This window comes from Myotis myotis, unplaced genomic scaffold, assembly GCF_014108235.1.
Source record: "Myotis myotis isolate mMyoMyo1 unplaced genomic scaffold, mMyoMyo1.p scaffold_m19_p_6, whole genome shotgun sequence".
Classification (NCBI taxonomy): domain Eukaryota; kingdom Metazoa; phylum Chordata; class Mammalia; order Chiroptera; family Vespertilionidae; genus Myotis; species Myotis myotis.
This window is the reverse complement of record NW_023416368.1, coordinates 77,121,634-77,138,485: the sequence shown is the minus strand read 5'-3', so window position 1 is coordinate 77,138,485 and position 16,852 is coordinate 77,121,634. Positions and strand designations below refer to the sequence as shown.

At 45.5% G+C, this 16,852-nt stretch overlaps 1 protein-coding gene across 3 annotated transcripts in view; it reads right to left on the bottom strand.

The window, feature by feature from the left end:
• Window positions 1–16,852, bottom strand: part of EPHX2 (epoxide hydrolase 2) — a 71,865-nt gene that overhangs the window by 21,695 nt on the left and 33,318 nt on the right. For all 3 annotated transcript variants that reach the window (XR_004968443.1, XM_036315080.1, XM_036315081.1), the window contains exons 10-12: window positions 16,368–16,394; window positions 8,318–8,403; window positions 6,616–6,727 (exon numbers count right to left, since the gene is read on the bottom strand). Coding sequence is in view for 2 of the 3 variants with exons in the window: in XM_036315080.1 (XP_036170973.1) it covers window positions 6,616–6,727; window positions 8,318–8,403; window positions 16,368–16,394 (225 nt within the window). In the remaining variant the exon portion in view is untranslated. The remainder of the gene's footprint in view (window positions 1–6,615; window positions 6,728–8,317; window positions 8,404–16,367; window positions 16,395–16,852) is intronic.

Here is a 16,852-nt window from a genome sequence, read left to right as displayed (position 1 = left end):
CTGCCCTTCTCGGTTCCCACAGAGCCTTTGCTGTGTCTCCTCGGAGGCCCCTGAGCGCAGGGAAGCATCCACTCATCTTCTTCCCGGGACCATCTGTGACTGGTCCTGGGTAGAGGCTGACGGTATGTATGTCCCTCTCCTAGGAATGTTCCCAGAGAGGAAGGTCCCATAAGCCAGGCAATAGGCACTGCAGTGGCCAGCACCCTCCGTCCCTGCTCACTGCAAGAGTTCCTTCTCCACTGCACTGTTTGTTCTGCATATTGCAGATCATGAGAGCTCTGGGTCCACGGGACGCCAGCACCGCAGCAAAGGACACATTTGTCATCCGGCGGTGCTGGGCCTGCAGTTTATGATTTTATGAGGAAAGTGATGCTGTCGCGTTAATTACAATCCCCTTACATCTGTAAGATTCAATTATGATGGAGAATCAATCTGCTGTGTGATGAATGCCGAGGCAAGAAACAGCCACGGGAGGAAGTACATTTGAAGTGATCGATGAAAGCCCCGGTCAGCCCTGTCGCCAGGAGTCATCACTCTTATTTATTGAGAGCAGCCCCATCCCAGAAACCGCTGCTGTTCAGGAGCCCAGGGGTGTACGTCAGTGTGTGGAGGCATCGTCACAGGCCAGAGGTCTGGGCGGGGCTTTGGCCTCAAATGGTCCTTCGAGAGCGAACAGATGCCAAGAGGGTCAACAGAAAATCCAGGGAGCTCCCACAAAGCATGAGCGTGGGCAGCCTTTGTGCCTCAGCTGCCAAGATCACAGACTCTGTCTCCCGCGGGAGATGGGAGCCTCCCTCTAATCAGTGGGCCGGGGCAGCAGCTCTGCTTCATGTTCCGTCTACCTTGATAATAACTGGAATTTCTGTGAAACTCGGGGCCGAGTTCTCTCAAAGCACGCCAGAAAACAGGGCTGGGGTGGTTGTCTCTGGGGTTGAGGATGCCAGTGAATAGAGGCACCTGATGCCTGGGCAAGAAGAGAAAACTATTCATTATTCCCTGCAGCCTGGCCAGGCAGATGAGAGAGAGGAGTCAGGCCTCAGAGGGGCCCTGGCGCCCTGAGTCACTCTGACGCCACACTCGCTGGTCACACGGCACTGAAGACCCTCAGGTTGAGGTGTGACCTTGTTCGAAGGCGGATTATAAATGGCCAGGCTGGAAGCGAGAACTCCAGACTCTAAGCCCCTCATACTTGGTTCTTTTCACTATAACATAACACCACCCATTGAAGAAAACAAAAATGAAATGCCGCGAGTGTCTTCTGTGAATGGCACAAAACAAAACCATGATAAAGACTGTGAGGAAGGTAGCTCACGGCTCCTCAGTTGAGGACGGGTGAAATGAATCATGGTCCATCTGAAAAGGAATGAGGTAAATCTATAGGTACTGATAGGAAAATCTGTCTAAGATCTATTGAATAAAAAAAAGCAGAATGATTCAATTTATACTAAAAATTATGTATACACTCATGTGCGCACACATACACACACTTACTTAAAAGCGTATTTTTTAAAATGGGAAACACCAAACCATTCACAGTAGCTAGTTCTAGATGAGTGAAGGGGGATTGATTTTTTATTTTACACAACTCAGTACTTTTTTTTAAGCTCATTTTTTGTCTTTGCTGCCTCCTCGTCCGTCCTCCTTTTCTTACTAATACAAATGCAAAGCCTATTCCCTTCTTTGCCAAGCAAAGAAAAACACACCTTCTAGTATTAGTTTCCACCAGACTTGGCAAATTCTCAGGGCAAGATAGTAAACATGTGGGCTAAGGGTTCAAAGAGCTGGGGGTGGGGCTGGATCTAAACCCAGAGTTTGTCTAAGCCACGCCCCGCAGTGCTCAGCAAACTGAAGCGAGGGGGGAGGGGGCTGGAGAGGGGGGGAAGGGGGGGGGTTGGGTGCACCAGCACAGTGGAGCCTTCCTTAGGCGGAAAGAGTCTGGAATGACCTTGAGCCCTCAGGGATGATTCCTCCAGGCTGGAGAGCGGTGGGAACCCAACTGGGAGGAGAGATAGGAAGGAAGGCTGGCTACCAACAGCCATCCCTGAAGCAGGGAGTTGTACCTGCCGTATTTAACTGATTGGCCTGGATTCAGCTTACATTTGCAGCTATAACCTGTTTGAAAACCATCCAATGACACCATCCTTTTTCCGATGAGGAAACCGAGGGCCAGAGATAGGAAGGGACTTGCTCCATCACTGAGTAGGTAGCAGCCATGCAGGCAGAACCAGGTGCATGGTTTCTCCTTAAGACCCCGCTCTGTGCTTACCCTGACCACGCCAGCAGGATTCCTGGGCTCCTGGCAGTGGCCAGGTCACTGATTTGAATATCCACCATTTCCCTGACAAGAAGTTTCGTTCTTAAGAACAAAACCATCCCCACACTCTTCCTGCAGATTTTAAACCCAGCTGCTGTAACAGAACAATAGAGGTACTGATTTTTTTCACAATGACTGTATCAACCTTGGAAACCAAACACTCTCCCGCTAGGACTGCAATGATTTAGTGTCTTTCCCCTGAGGTCACTTTTTCAATGAGGACTTTGAGCTCATCCTGGTTTGCTCCTCCCCTCTCTTCTGGGACACACAAAACACAATCAGTCCAAGCTCCCTCCCAGCATGGCATAAGGGGAGGCACGTGGGCTCTGAAGTCAAGCAAGACCAGGTCAACATCCTGACCCAGTCATGTACTTAGTATCAGCCAGTTAGTAAGCCCGTCAGTCTCTGCTTGCTCAGCTGAAAGGCCAGGAGAGATGCTACAGGGTTGCTGTGAACACAACTAACTGCATCCGGCACTCAAAAAAGCTGTAGCTGCAACCCCATTGTCCATGATGGATGAATGAAGAAACAAATGCCACATACAGTAGGCTATCATTGTCTTAAGGAGAAAGGAAATTCTGACGCGTGCTACAGTGTGAATGAGCCCTGAGGACATAATGCTAAGTGAAATAAGCCAGATACAAAAGGACAAACATTGTATGAGTCCACTTAGAGGAGTAAAATTCACAGAGGCAGGACGCAGAATGGGGCTGCCAGGGTCTGGGGGGAGGAGTGAGTGGGGAGTTAATGTTTAACGGGGACAGAGTTTCAGTTCTGCAAGATGAAGAGAGTTCTGGAGAGGATGGAGGTGACGGTTGCATAACAACGTGAATGCGCATAATGCCACTGAACTGTACACTTAAAATGGTTAAAATGGTAAATGTGATGTTACGTGTATTTTACAACTTAAAAAATAATAAAGATAACTTTAATGAGCTAAATCCCACTGATCAATACTCTAAATGAAGTTTGGTCAAAACACAATACACAGTGAAACTACTACTTCCTGTTTTCTATCTCCTATAATTACACAAATATAGCTTTTTACCAGTATAAAGCAGTATTTCTCAAAGTGTAGTCAGAAGAAACCTTGGGGAACCCTGAAGCCCTTTGAGGGAACATAGAAGATGCATAAATATTAGCTAGATGAAATAATGAATATTAATTCTTCACAAGTAATACCAGTTAAGGCATTTCTGACCTTTGAACATATTTGTAATGCTCAATCCCTCACACACATTACAGGGCACCTTTGTTTCACAGCAGCTAGGAGTCTCCTTACAAATATTCAGTCCAAAGGATGAAAAAGAGAGAAAAAAAAAAGAGGTAGAAGAGAAAAAAGTGGACATGAAACCCCACACCCTCTCCCTCCCTCTGGATTCTCCACATGGGGAACCCCACTGGTGGGGCCAGAGTGTTGAGGGCCTGTTGTAACCTATACACAGGCCCTGGGGCCGGGCTAGGGGAGAAGGTGCAAGGGTGAGAAGTGACAAAGGTGCATGGGGCATTAGAGGCGGTGAAGAGACCTGTGGGGCGGGGTGCTCTTGGAGGGGAGCTCTGGGCACACAGAGGGCAGGGGGAGAAAGTTGGACTCTTGTGGTGGGAGCCAAGCAGAGCCAGAGATTAGAAATGGGTCAAATAAGAGGTGAGAGGGACCCAAACCCAGCTTCCTAATTTAGTGTGGGACTCTGTCCCCTCCTCAATTCCCAGAGGCTAAGGAGCTGCTACTCAAGAACCAAGATCCACCGTTTGCTTCCCTCCCCCTCACCAGATGCTTACCTGGTGTGAGCTGTACCAGGGGAAGCGAACACCCGGGAAAGGGCGACAAGCAGAACATCACACCTTAGACTGGCCTCCGATTTCTAGTCCAGCTGAAAGGATTTTCATGGGCCACCTGTGATGGGGTGATGAACCTCCACTACCGCTGACATCGACTACAACCTGGGGCTCCTTTCCAGGTTTTGCACAACGTACCTACCTCCTTCCAGTCCCACTCATAGATCGCATTCCAAATATGCCTGTTTCTCACAGGCCCCACCCTTCCCCCACACTGTCCCCCTCCTGTTGTTATCCTCCTATTTCTTTCACAAGGGACACCGTCTCTTCTTCCCTTTACCCACCTGTTATGGGCTGAACTGTGTCTCCCCGAAGTTCCTATGAAGTCCTGACTCCTAGTAACTCAGAATGGAATGGTATTGGGAGATGGGGTCTGAGACAGGTGTCCTTATAAGAAGAGGGAATGTGGACACAGAGACACCCACACAGAGGATATACCATGTGAGGACACATGGAGAAGGGGGCCATCAACCAAGGAGGGGGCTTCAGAAGAAACCAACCCTGTAGACACCATGATCTTGGACTTCTGGCCTCCAGAACTGAGTGATAATAAATTCTGTTGTCTAAGCCACCCAGTCCACAGTACGTTGCTATGGCAGCCCTAACTGACTACTATGCCATCTAATCATACCCATCCTTCAAGAGCAAGACGACTTCAAACTAATTAAGGTCATTTTGACTCCATTCAAACGTAAGGAAGCTGGCTCTTCCCACACCCTGGGCTGTGGCTCGGGAGGGCCCTGGCTTCAGTGGAGGATGCGATATTTGAGCGTCTTTTCATGATATTGCTGGACGCATCTGGCATCTTGCTGAATGGGTCAGGTTAGTGCTCGAATAAAAACTTCTTCTTTCGAGGCACCATCTCTTAGAGAAAAGTTACTCACTGAATCAAAACTGGATGGTTATTGCCTGGCCAGCATGGTTCAGTGGTTGAGCATCAACCTATGTACCAGGAGGTCACAGTTTGATTCTGGATCAGGGCACATGCCCAGGTTACAGGCTCGATCCCCAGAGTGGGGTGTGCAGGAGGCAGTCAATCAATGATTCGCTCTCATCATTGACATTTCTATCTCTCTATCTCTCCTGTCTTCTCAGAAATCAATATAGATAGATAGATAGATAGATAGATAGATAGATAGATAGATAGATATATGTGTAAGTGACTGTTATGACTGAACGATCCGTTGACTAGTCTCTATGACACGCACTGACCACCATGGGGCAGACGCTCAACGCAGGAGCTGCCCCGTGATGGTCAGTGTGTTCCCACAGCGGGAGCACCACTCAGCCAGAAAGCTGGGCTCATGGCTGGTGAGAGCCACTCCTGGCTCGGCAGCAGCGCTACCAAGTGGTGGCACCAGGCACAGCGAGTCTGGATGAGCACAGGACCTGGGCCTGGCTCAGGCTCCTCCTTGGCCACCTGCTGCTTGGCGCATTGCTGCATCCCCTGCGGGGTTCCGGATTGCGGATTGCGAGAGGGCACAGGCCAGGCTGGCGCCCCCGCACCCCAACCCCCATGCACAAATCCGTGCAATGGGCCCCTAGTATATTATAAAAACACACACAATAAAAGTGGGTTGGTTGTGACCTTTGTTATAAATAGTATGACCTTCAAGTATTGGAAGGTCAAGAGCTGGGTGAGAGATGTGGGGAAACGCTCTGTGCTCTTGATCAATGAATTGATCCACTCTTCTCCCTTTACAGTGTTAAAGAAAATTCTTTTATCCTTTCTGGAATTACCTGGATGTAGCTGGACATTGGGGTCCAGAATCCACAAATGAATGACTAGCAGGTGCCCCCGCAGCTGAGGTGAGCTGTGGGGTTAGGGAGGCAGATGATGCTGGCTCACGTTGCTGCTCTCAGTGAATCCCCATGAAATGTGGCAGTGACACCCCATCACACATATCACCCAAGCTCCAAGGGGCATCCTGGGTGTTCTGGCACATGGGATGACACCTAGCAACCCCTCCACATCTCCCAAAGCACACAAAGGGCCAGTGTAGGGCTTTTAGGCTCTGCTGCTCCCTGTGATCACAAACCTTACTCCTCAAGAAGCCAAGGGCAGGAGCTGTCACCAACATGAGGTGGGTTCTACTCTAATCTCAGGCAGAGGACTAAGAAGGAACAGCTCCAAACTAGTGCTCAGCTCCCACTCCACAGTTTTGAAAAAGCAGGAGAACCTGGTGTGCTGTCAGCCCCACCACTGTCCCCCTCACCAACCCAAACACACACACACACACACACACACACACACACACACACACACACACACGTGCCATCACCTGGAAAGGACCAGCTGAGCTCTGGAGTCAGTTTCATCTGAGCCCATTTGTACAATAATTTCTGACTAAAGCCACAGAAAATTAAAGGGGACAGAGATACATCAAGCCAATGGGGAGGGGAGAGAAAGGGGAAAGAACAACAATACCTTGCTGGGGTCATTGATCTCAGGGCCCCAGACTTACCGGTTCTTGGAAATAGAGCTGGTAATTAAAAACAGGATTGGCTTTGAGTATCTCCATCAGCGACACATTGGGGTTTGCTGGCATGAAGGGAGTATTCAAACTTGCCACTGCCCTATGGAAAGAAGAGGCACCAAGACTTAGACCCTGTCAGATGATAGTCTAAGGACCTTACACATCAAGCCAAAGCTCAAAGTGGGAAAGTGATGTGCACAAGCTCTCACACTGTCAGTGTGTGGGAGAATGGGCTCTGCACTCAGATTTCTTGAATCCCAGCCCAGGGATTCCCCTCCCCACCCCACCCCACCTCACCCCCATTAAGCTGCAGTATTTCTCACTTGCCTTAGATGAAGACAGACAGAGCACACACACAACTACATCTAGTGTATCAACCTTGACCAGAATATGTGAACACTACAATTTCTCCCTAATTTTTAGCATTTTTTTCCTTCCTTCCTTCACTCACTATGTCTCTCCTGTGTTGAGTGTAATTCCATGCTATATACTAGGGGAGAGAAAAATATAAAATCAGTATTCGAGGAGCTTATTATAACTTAATAAGGAAAACTAGACAAATATACCCATGACTTTATTATGTAATAGACTGTGAGATAAGCGTGAGAACAGCACAGAATGCCGTGGGCGCTCAGGAGGATAAAACATTTCTGGATCTGGGTGTCATGGAAGCCCTGGTATGAATGTGAACTTGGCATCTAACCCAGTAGGTAGAGAAACTTTTTGGTGAATCCAATTGTTAAGAACTGAGCTCTTATTTTGCCTTTGAATGAGGAAGAGGACAGAGAGAGAAGCTAAAGAGATCAGAAAAGCAAGGGTGTGAACAAATTATAAATATTTTAGAAAATGTTTGCTTTTTCTTAGTCTTTGATCCCACGCTACCATTTGAGCTGGGGTTGAGCTGAACCTAGTTCTCCTGTGTTTCCGTTCTGATAAACTTAGCCAAATAAAAAGGAACTAGATTCGTTAGGGAAACCAGATGGCCGGTAAGGATCATGCTTATTGAACCTGCTAAGATCCCAGACTGAAACGGGAGGTCAGACAAGTTTTCATTTTGGTTGCCAGCTCAAAAGGAGTGTGGCTGCAAAAAACTACCTGCCTCTCTGGGTTCGAAACCCACCATCTGAAAGCTCCTGCTGCAGCTCTGAAATGCCATCCTAAGGACAATCAGGAATGATGTGACGACGATCATGAAATGCCTTTCTAACCTGACATCTGTGCAGCACGTTGCAGGCTGGGTAGTCAGGTTGCCGCTTTGTGGTTGAGGACACAAGGCCTAACGAAGTGATCTGTCACACAGCCAATTCAGGGCGAAACTGGAAGCCACATTTTCTGACTCCCTGTCCAGGACTGACGTCTCTCCTGATGCTTAATTCTATAAGCCCAACACCCCTGCTGCCTTCCCGCTCCCCTCAGGGTCTACCATCCTTCTCCCGCGTGCCCACTGAGTACTGTCCCTGAATTATCTGTCCCACCACCAGCAACTGGGACAGGCCTCACTTTCTAAGACATTAGTTCATTAAGCCCTCCTTGTTAATGTGTCAATGGGCACGAAGGAGCTAAGGTGCTACCTTCCCAGATAACCTATTTGTTTTCCAGACATTTTCTGGAGTTTGAGACTCAAGGAAAGATTCTAATGGGAATTCAGCCCCAGTCTTACCCGAGTTCTCATTGCTCACGGCCTAATTACCTTACTCTCTCAGGGTAGAAGAGAGCCATGCTCCACACCACCATGCCACCCCAGTCGTGGCCAATGAACACCGCTTGGAGGATGCCCTAGCAAAGAATAAAGAAGGGGGGTGAATGTGGGCAGGTTTCCGGGGTGAGGTGCTGAGAGCCCAAGGCCTTGTGCTCTTCCCTGAGCCCAACCCTCAAATGCAATTCTCTCATTCACTTTCTAGGGACCCCTCCACTGATCACGCCATGTAAGGTCATTATAGCATCAGGCCTGGGGCGGCCACACTGGGCCGTGTCCACTTAGATGTCCCCAGCATACTCAGAAGTTCCAGTGCAAATTCCGTAGGACTGAGAATCTGTAGAGGTCAGGGACCAGGACATTTTGGCCTCATTTACTAGTGTCTGGAACCCTGCCTGGGTGTGGTACTGGAACACATTAGTCATATCAGATTCTTCCCTTGACTCTCACACCGCTTAACAAGTGATAAATCCCACTGCGTTGAAGCTCTCTTAGCTGCCCCTCCCCTGTTTTCATTTCTCACCATGGCCTAACTGAGGATGGCAGGAGGCTGTCACTGAGTTATTATCTCAGGAATAGTACGTGTGCTCTGCAAAAGCATATTCGCAGGTCACCCTTGCTGATTTGTTTTGAGTTTGACATTCCAAATAATGTTAACTGAAGGCATTTGATTTTAGACATTTCAAAAGAAATGTAAGTTTTAAAAAGTTGTGAAACATTAGCCTATAGCAGTGGTTCTCAACCTTCCTAATGCCGTGACCCTTTAATACAGTTCCTCATGTTGTGGTGACCCCAACCATAAAATTATTTTCGTTTCTACTTCATAACTGTAATTTTGCTTCTGTTATGAATCGTAATGTAAATATCTGATATGCAGGCTGTATTTTCATTGTTACAAATTGAACATAATTAAAGCATAGTGATTAATCCACAAGAACAATATGTAATTATATGTGTGTTTTCCGATGGTCTTAGGCGACTCCTGTGAAAGAGTCGTTCAACCCCTAAAGGGGTCTCGACCCACAGGTTGAGAACCGCTGCCATATTGAGTCACGGAATCTCTCCAGTCTGCTTTTCCAAAGCTGGAGAAGCCTTATCAACTGATGAAGTCAGTAGTACACAAAGGTTAAAGTCCCTTAGAGCAACTCCCAAACAATAAGGGATGTGAGTCAGTGGATGAATGCCGAACTTTTTCTATCCTCAAGCGTGACAACTCTGTGGTGCATTCTGCATGAATCTTTAGAGAGTTCTTAGCAAAACTAAATCCCGATTGTTCATAGCAGTAATGAGTCCATTAATACCTCTGGATTGTCTTTCTTTCCTAACTTGCCTCACTGTTCCCATCCCCTCACTTTTGTTTTTTGAAATTGTCTCTCAACAAACTAACTGTACTCAAGTCCTTATCTTAGGTCACCTTTGAGAGAAAAACTAAAATATATGATAAAATAAATTTGGAAAATCTTCATTTAACTGTAGTTAAGCATGTTTCTTTGTTACAGGAATTTAAGAGTTTTAATATGCTAATGTTGGTCATGGCTCTTCAAGAGGAGATAAAGAAATTCAGGCTTCCCAAACTTGAACTGTAAACTTTTATCCCAAGGCAACTTACAGAACTAGCACTTCCTGAAACTCATGTTAGGGATGCTCTCATGTTAGAGATACTTTATCTAAAGTTTTTGCAACTTCTCTTATTTAAAAAAAAACAAACCCACGATATTTTATTGATTTTTAGCACGAAAGGGAGAAAGAGAGAGAGAGAGAGAGAGAGAGAGAGAGAGAGAGAGAGAGAGAAAGAGACATTGATGTGGGAGTAAAACATCAATCAACTGCCTCCTGCACACCCCCAGGGATTGAACCTGCAACAGGGGCATGTGCCCTGACAGGGAATTAAACCATCAACCTTTAGGTGCATGGGATGATTCCCAACCAACTAGGCTACACCAGCCAGGGCCAACTTCTCTTATATTTGAATAAGAAAAATATATATTTAAAATATTAAAAGTGCTTAAGAGTAGATAGGGGAGTGAAAAGCATTTAAAAATGTATCAAAATACAAGTACCTCATTTTGTACCACCATCAAGAAAAAAATGGCTACAGTGCTGGTACTTAACCCCAAGAAGATGTCCAGTGGCAGGTCTGAAGAGGGGAAATTAAATGGCTTAGACAGTCCATGGAAAACTTCCTGCAACTTCCATTGGAGGATGGAACAATGTGCTCCTTAGTTGAAAAGAGCAAACTCCTCTCACCGCACTACCCACCTCTCCCCTCTAATTACTGTGCTGGATGGTGAAATTAAACCCAGCAGGTAGGCAGCTCCTATACAGATTTCTGGAGCTATCTCATCCTCTGGTTAATTGTGTCCGCCTGCAGAGGCTGATTAGCATAATTAATCTTATCTTGTGATTACCCTGAGGAGGAAGTTCTGAATGCCCAGGTGGGATGTGGTGAATGAGTGACTGTGTCTATCTCCACGTGACAAAGAAGCACAGGAGGGAGAAGTTTGAGAACCAGAGCTTGGAACTAGGCTTCCTGGGATAGAAGGGAAGAGCAGAGGAGGGGCACTTCGCACAGGTCAAGGCTCATGGGCCAGGACGTGCCCACACATCTGTATACAGCTGTGGAGTTCCCTATCTCCTCTCTTTGCTAGGAGCTCCCTGAGAACCAGGTCTTTGTCTTCTATATTTTCTCATCACTTACATCAGTGAAGGACCTCCTGTTAGTTTTGGGCAGAGTAAGATATCTATAATAATAAAAGGGTAATATGCTAATTAGACCAGACAGCTGAACGACCTTCTAGATGTCCTTCCGGATGACCTTCCAGATGAAGTCGGGGCTGCAAGGGCCGAGCCCCTTGCACGAATTTAGTGCATCGAGCCTCTAGTTTAAGATAAGATGGGAAAAGCAAATAGAAGAATAGGATGGAATCAGATGGAGAAATGAAAGTATATTAGAAAAGATGGAGAAAGATAGATGGTTAGTGAGACAGATGGTTAAAGAAATGGAAAGATGGACTGGTGTGTGGCACCTACCATGTGCCAGGCTCTGTGCTATAAAATGGCTCCCAAATGCTTTATATAGAGCATCTTGTTCAATCATCACAACCGACGACACCCATTGGCTCTCAACTTAAAGGTGCATAAGAATCACTAATAATACTTGTTAAAATGAAAATTGCATGTAAAGAGATTTTAGTTTTATAATCTTCTCATAGGAGCTAGGAAGCTACATCATTAATAAGTAGCCAGGTGGTTTCCATGCAGTTGGGCCTAGGACTTCACCTTGAGAAATGCCATTTACTGAATAAATGAATAAATGGATGGTTGGATGAATAAATAAACATACCCTTTGAGGCAGTTATTCTAGGAATCATTTGGAAAGGTAGAGACTGAGGAACAGAGCAAGTGAGTACTTGTTCATCTCTGACTGTTAGTAACTGAGGGCATTTGTATCTGCCCTCCCTACTGTAGGATACATTTAGAGAAGGTTACATAAGAGACTGTCCATGCTCTTCAACGCATTTTCTTAGAGTAAAAAAGGGCAGAGGCTCAAGGTGGACGTATCAAATTTGAGGAATTTCTACCCTTATTCATTCAACCAATATTTTAAGCACACACTCCATGCCAGGCATGGAGGTTGTACTAATGAACAAAAACGACAACAAAAGGACAGCCTTTTTGGAGTTTAAAGCCTAGAACACCTTCTCTAACCACCAAGATAGACATTAATAATCTCACAAATACAACCTTATAAAGTGCTCCAAATATTTTTTTTATAAATGCCCTGTTTATGGTGTTAACAGAAGCTAAGAGTCAGGGAAGGGTTCTTATTTGCATTGTTGTCTTAAGTATGACTCTGAGTTAACCAAATGAGCAGAGTAGGAAGAAGAATACTCCTGGCAGTGGAAAAGGACAGGCAGAACTCTGGGGGTTGAGGGAGCAAATGACTTGAGAAACTGAAAGGCTATGGATCAGGCTGGAGTATCCATAGAGCTGCATTTGGGGGGAACCAGAACATGGACAGGCACATCTTCAGCTAAGAAGGATGGAGCTCCAACCATGGTTTGGGGATGGAGAAAGGCAAAACTCTTTGGAGGCAGTGTTATATGCAGGAGAAATGAAATCAGAGGAGACTCTCAGAGGTGAGAAGCTGTCCTGGAACATAAGGAGGCCTAAGGAGAAAGATTTTGAAGATTAGCTTGTAAAGGAAGTGAGGGTATTAGAGACCTGCTTTCTTTGATGCCAGCTACAAAATCCAGGAGCTTAATGGGGTCCTGTGGGACCCTGTGGGATTAAACAAGCCTTTTGAAAGGCCCATCACAAAGGAGAGTGGACAAATTCCTGCCAGTCCCATTGTCCTTTATAATGAAAGCACCTGCTTTTTCTCCTCCACCCCAGAGCCTGAAGGCCACATTGACTAGTTGTCAACACATGACTACTTCTATGGCGATGAAGAGAATCACTAGCTCCATTCCCATTTTCATGAAGTTTATGGAGAAGTGGGAAAGACTCTCAATTAAATAATCACAAAAGTGATCAGTGTGATGAGTAAATGGTACAGGTAGCTATATTTCTGATAGTCTGAGAAGTCAGTGGTTGGTGGTGGTTGCCTTGGAGACATTTAAAATAAGACCTAAAGAATGAGAGAGGACTAGGTGGTGAACAGTGTTTGGTAGGGTGGGCTAGGACGATTGAATGTGGGAAATACATAAATGCACAGACGCTGTGATGGGAGGTACTATAAACAGTACAAGGAATGGACAAAGGGTGTGTGCGGCTACAGAAGAGGTCCATTGAGAGAATAAACCAACAGATCACCAAGGTTTGGACTATGTGGGGTTTTCAGCCATGGTCCAGTGAGTCACTCTCTCCCAAGGGAAACAGGTGAATATAGAGAGATTTACACCAGACAATGGCAACAGCTGAACATTTTAATTCTCTAGGGTGCTATATCTCAGAGGAGCATAGGACAGGAATTCTTGTTTCAACCAGAGTCTGGGTCTCACTTCGAGGGAAAGTACCCAATAGCTATGAGAAGAAAGAAAGCACACAGGTGACATACTAACTTAGCTATATGACTCTGAGCAAGTCATGTCCCCCTTCTGAATCCCACCTCCTCCTCTAACCACCAAGAATTTTGGCCCAACACTTAGTTAAGAATTTGTTGAATCTTTGGATAAATAGACTCACTTTCCCACCATGAGCTTTGTCTAGAGTGGAGCTATTATTTTTCCCCTTTAAAAGGTCTCTTGAAATACAAGAACATCATTTAAAAGTGAGAGCTTGCTGTAGATGGATATGTTCTAGTATTAGATGAGAAGGGGAATAAAACCACATCCATTTAAAATCTGACAGAGGACCAGGGAGAATAAAACCCTCTTGGTCTAATGACAGGACTAAATTGGGTTCTGTTTCAAGTTGCCATTGAGTTTCTGAGTTCTTTAGAAGGAAGATAAAACAATCTCAAAAAGAATGATGTATAAAACGGATTAATTCCAGAGCATTCACAGATACCATTGATGTTGCAAGTCTTCCTTCCTGAATTATTTTTCAATTTTCAATTAAGGGGCTATTTTAAAGCAAAGAGATGAACCTGGTGAAAGGGAGAAAGAGAGTGAGGAGGGAGTGTGGGAAAGAGAGGCTTTGTAATGACTTCCATGTGAGGACAGCCTGAAACCCCTTTCTCCAACCTCGTCTCCTTCCATCCTTTCTTCCACTTTATGGTTGGAACACATCATAATTCCCCAACTTGTACACTATTTCAAGCCTCTGGGGTCTTACTTGGACTGCTCTGTGTCCAAGTAGAGTTCTTTTTCCCTCCTTTTGGTACTGATTCAAAACCTTCTGTCTTTCTCCTTTCCTTCTTCCAGGGAAAAAGAAGAGAGGAGAAAAGCCCTCATTGGTTTGGCTCCATGGATAGAGCGTTGGCCTGTGGACTGAAGGGTCCCAGGTTCGATTCCAGTCAAGGGGAGCAAGGAGAGAGGGAGGGAGGGAGGGAGGGAGGGAGGGAGGGAGGGGGAGAGAGAGACAGAGAGAGAGAGAGAGGAGAGGATGAGGGGGAGGGGGTGGTAAGAGATCAACTGAAGGACTTGTATGCATGCATATAAGCATAACCAATGGACACAAGACACTGGGGGGTAGGGGAGGCCGGGGGAATGTCAAGGGGAGAAAAAAAGGAGACATATGTAATACTCTTTGTAATACTTTAAGCAATAAAACAAAATTTAAATTTTTTAAAAAAAAAATCTAGCTTTTTCCAGACCCCACAAGAGCCAATTTACATTTCTTTTTATTTTTATTTATGATGTTATCTCAGGCTAGCTCTTCCCCTAACCACAGCAAGCCTCTGACTTGGCTCAGAAGTAGCCACCCCTCTTGGATCCTAAATAGGAAGCAGGAAAAGAAAAACCCTCTTCCGTTTTCATTTTCCTCCTAAATCTACCTAAAAGCTTTCCTCTTTCTGCACTTTACCCCAGAGAGGCTGATACAGATACATGGGTTTTGCCACCTTCGTCATTGAGCTGCTAACTTGTTCTTCCCAAGACCGGCCCTCAGAGACCTCTTCCTCTCTCACAGTGACATTCCCTACTCTGCACCCTTCTCTTTCCCATGGTGGCATCTTTCTTCCCTCATACTCTAGGAATTGAGCAGAAGAACATGATTTTCCAGAAAAAGGAGAAAAAACATCTCTTTAACATTTTCAAAATATTACCTTCATTACATGAGTAAATCAAGATGTAAGTGGTATTAAGAATTGAATAAATGGAGTAGGAGTGGCAGAAAATAATAAAAAGTTTCTTAAAATAGTGAACACATCCAGGGCATAGTGAACCCTCAATTTTTTAAAAAAAAGTATCGTAGTTGCAGCATTAATTGTGGCATTGTGATGGGTAATTCCACTGTTCACTGTGGTAATCGACGAGATGTCAGAAGATGGGTAAGCCTGTTCACAGCTCAGCTGGCGACGGGGTATGGCTTGACTGGTGTTGACCTCAAGCAGTATTTCCAAATATGAATGTCATTGCCAAAATTCACAGCCCACCTTCCAAATCTGCACCACGTACCAAGTGTTCACAAATTGTATGTCTGTGGACACAGCTGTCTTTGTTTCTATTAGCTGTAGCACCCACTCATGGCAACGCTGAAACTTTAAAACCAGCAACATCGCATTTATATCAGTCCCTGACATGCCATCACGGTGAGGGAGGCCAGAAATGGCAGGGCCACGTGAGCCATGGAGATGGCCACAGAAGCAAGCCCCAGAGGCACCTGGAAACCAGGGTTATGCTAGTGGCAGGCGTCACCACGGGATCAACTTAGACAAATGCCACCCAGGTAACTTGGCAAGGTTAGTATGAGGCATTACCACTTCAAGGGGAATGAAAACTTCTGTCCACTGTCAACCTCAATAAACTATGGACCTTGGTCAGAGAGCAGATACAGGTACATCAGTGGTTTTCAATCTTCCTAACGCCGTGACCCTTTAATACAGCTCCTCATGTTGTGGTGACCCCCAACCATAAAATTATTTTCGTGGCTACTTCATAACTGTAATGTTGCTACTGTTATGAATCGTAATGTAAATATTTGATATGCAGGATGTATTTTCATTGTTACAAATTGTACATAATTAAAGCATAGTGATTAATCACAAACACAATATGTAATTATATGTGTGTTTTCTGATGGTCTTAGGCGACCCCTGTGAAAGGGTCGTTCGACTCCCAAAGGGGTCGCGACCCACAGGTTGAGAACCGCTGGCCTATAGGATATTTTCCAAACTTCTTGACTCAAGCAAACAGAGGTAACCTATTCCCTGGTAGATGCTTTTCATGAAACCAAAAAAAACAGAATAAACTCATCTCTGCCTTGGTAACTTCTTCTGGTCAACCACCCGCCTCCCACTGTCCCAAAGTGTGCCTTTCCTAGCCCTGCCACTCTGCTCGAGGGCTTCAAAAGCTAACACCTTGCAAGGCTTACATCTTGTATTAATTGCCCAGACCCAAACAGAATTCTCCAAAGAGATCAGTTCAAAATTATTACTTACCAACTTATCTAGGAAGGTTACCATGTCCTAAGAAAGAAAACACAACACAAAATCAGAAATTGTATCCACCCATCTCAGCCACTTCCAGATTAGAATTACTGTGTCAGCCTTTGTATTGGACTGAATTTTATCTCCCTAAAATTCATAGGTTGAAGCCCTAACCCTTGGTACCTCCGAATGTGACTGTATTTGAAGATGGGGTCATTAAAAAAGGTGATGAAAGTTAAAATGAGGTCATTAGGGTGAGCCCTAATCCAATGACTGGTGTCCTTATAAGAAGAGGAGAGTTAGCTCCGTCAGTGGGAGGGTTGTCCCATTCACTGAGAGATCACCAGGTCAATTCCCCATCAGGGCACATGCCTGGGATGCAGGCTCGATCCCCAGTAGTGGGTATGTAGGAGGCAGCCAATAGGTGTCTCATTGATGTTTCTCTCTCTCTTCCTCCCTTCCTTTCTCTCAAAAAAAATCAATTAAAAAACACATTT